A 1,374-nucleotide genomic window follows, 5' to 3' on the forward strand; every position below is an offset into this window, starting at 1 on the left:
GATATATCTACGTGAATTACGTAATTTATATGCTATTTAGCCGTATAAAAACTGCGAAATGCCTCAAAAATAAAATAAGACTACTATGAGATTGATGTAAACATCCAATGCTTACGTTTTCATCAGTTAAATATGCTTCATATGCATATACAAATAAACATATTGCACAAAAGCTTATACTTTTATTTCACACCAAAGCTACACTGTTTCCATGTAAATTTGCAAAGAAGCAACACGGTGCCACTGCTAAGGGAGCGGTGCGAGAGAGACAACTGTCAGTTTATCGAACCTTGTATTATTGAATCATGTCTCTTTGAGAGCGGATGCTGCTAAATTCTCAGAATTTTTTCTGCTGGATAGTTTTGTTAGTTTAGTTTCAGTACGAGTACACACCTATTTAAGGAACTGCCGTATATAATTTTTATTTTTGTACAAAAATTCTTTATTAAAAAATGATATCTAAAGTTCCTAGGCTCTCTAGATCGTTTGTAAAGCGTTATGTAAACATTAATGGTATGGAATCTAATTTACAAACATACATGTCTGATTATCTTGATGTACTTTGGTATTTGCAGATTATGCTGTGCGGGATTTTGCAATTGCTTCAAACAACCTGTGGAATTCAAGTATCCAACAGCGAGTTTCTCTTTGCCCAAACAAATGTCGCCCATGGAAAACCGGTATGCAGAATATGCATTATAGCACTGAAAAAATACGTCAACCAATACCGGGCGTAGAATATGGCGATATCAAAGATTTACCAAACCACCCAGAAAAACTGTTAATTGATGTGCGTGAGCCACAGGAACTCTTAGAAACTGGAAAAATTCCAACAAGTATAAATATCCCACTGGAATCCGTAGTGCAAGTATTGGCCGAAGATGTTAAACCGCAGAGATTTCAATCGAGGTACGGTCGCGGCAAGCCTTCTATTCACGATGAGATAATTTTTACTTGTAAACTAGGAAAACGTGCGCTTAAAGCAGCAGAAATAGCAAGTGCAATGGGGTATACAAATGTAAAATACTATCCCGGATCTTGGGAAGATTGGGTCGAAAATGAAAATAAGCATTAATTTGTGAATATGCCACATAGTAAATNCGATTCAAAGTTACGTACACATCTATGTATGTACATAAGTATATATGCACATATATCACAAGGTTTTAATTAGCACTGCACATTTGTATTACTATAAATGAAAATTCATACATAAATACATACTTACATACATATAAGTATATGAGAAATCATTGCATTTAAATTTAAAATGTTTAAGTTTTCAAACTGTTTTAAGCTGCACATATTGCTCATTTACTTCAAAAGTAAAAATGAATAAATATCGCACGTTTAATAATATAGAGATGCAATTAA

At 33.6% G+C, this 1,374-nt stretch overlaps 1 protein-coding gene across 1 annotated transcript; it reads left to right on the top strand.

Annotated features, from left to right (window-relative positions):
• Window positions 1–385: 385 nt before the first annotated feature.
• On the top strand, window positions 386–1,094 carry LOC108356971 (heat shock protein 67B2-like). The gene is made up of 2 exons (XM_017608067.1): window positions 386–513; window positions 576–1,094. Exons 1-2 carry the CDS (start codon window positions 453–455, stop codon window positions 1,073–1,075), a joined length of 561 nt encoding a protein of 186 aa, XP_017463556.1. The 5' UTR covers window positions 386–452; the 3' UTR covers window positions 1,076–1,094.
• Window positions 1,095–1,374: the final 280 nt, after the last annotated feature.

Source organism: Rhagoletis zephyria, unplaced genomic scaffold (assembly GCF_001687245.7).
Source record: "Rhagoletis zephyria isolate East Lansing unplaced genomic scaffold, Rhagoletis_zephyria_1.1 Rzeph_scaffold_68283, whole genome shotgun sequence".
NCBI classification, from domain to species: Eukaryota; Metazoa; Arthropoda; class Insecta; order Diptera; family Tephritidae; genus Rhagoletis; species Rhagoletis zephyria.

Bases quoted from the DNA above. Each gene is read 5' to 3' on its own strand.
- LOC108356971 (XM_017608067.1), top strand. From the start codon at position 453: ATGATATCTAAAGTTCCTAGGCTCTCTAGATCGTTTGTAAAGCGTTAT. The intron at 514-575 runs GTATGGAATCTA...TGGTATTTGCAG, and splicing joins GCGTTATGTAAACATTAATG to ATTATGCTGTGCGGGATTTT.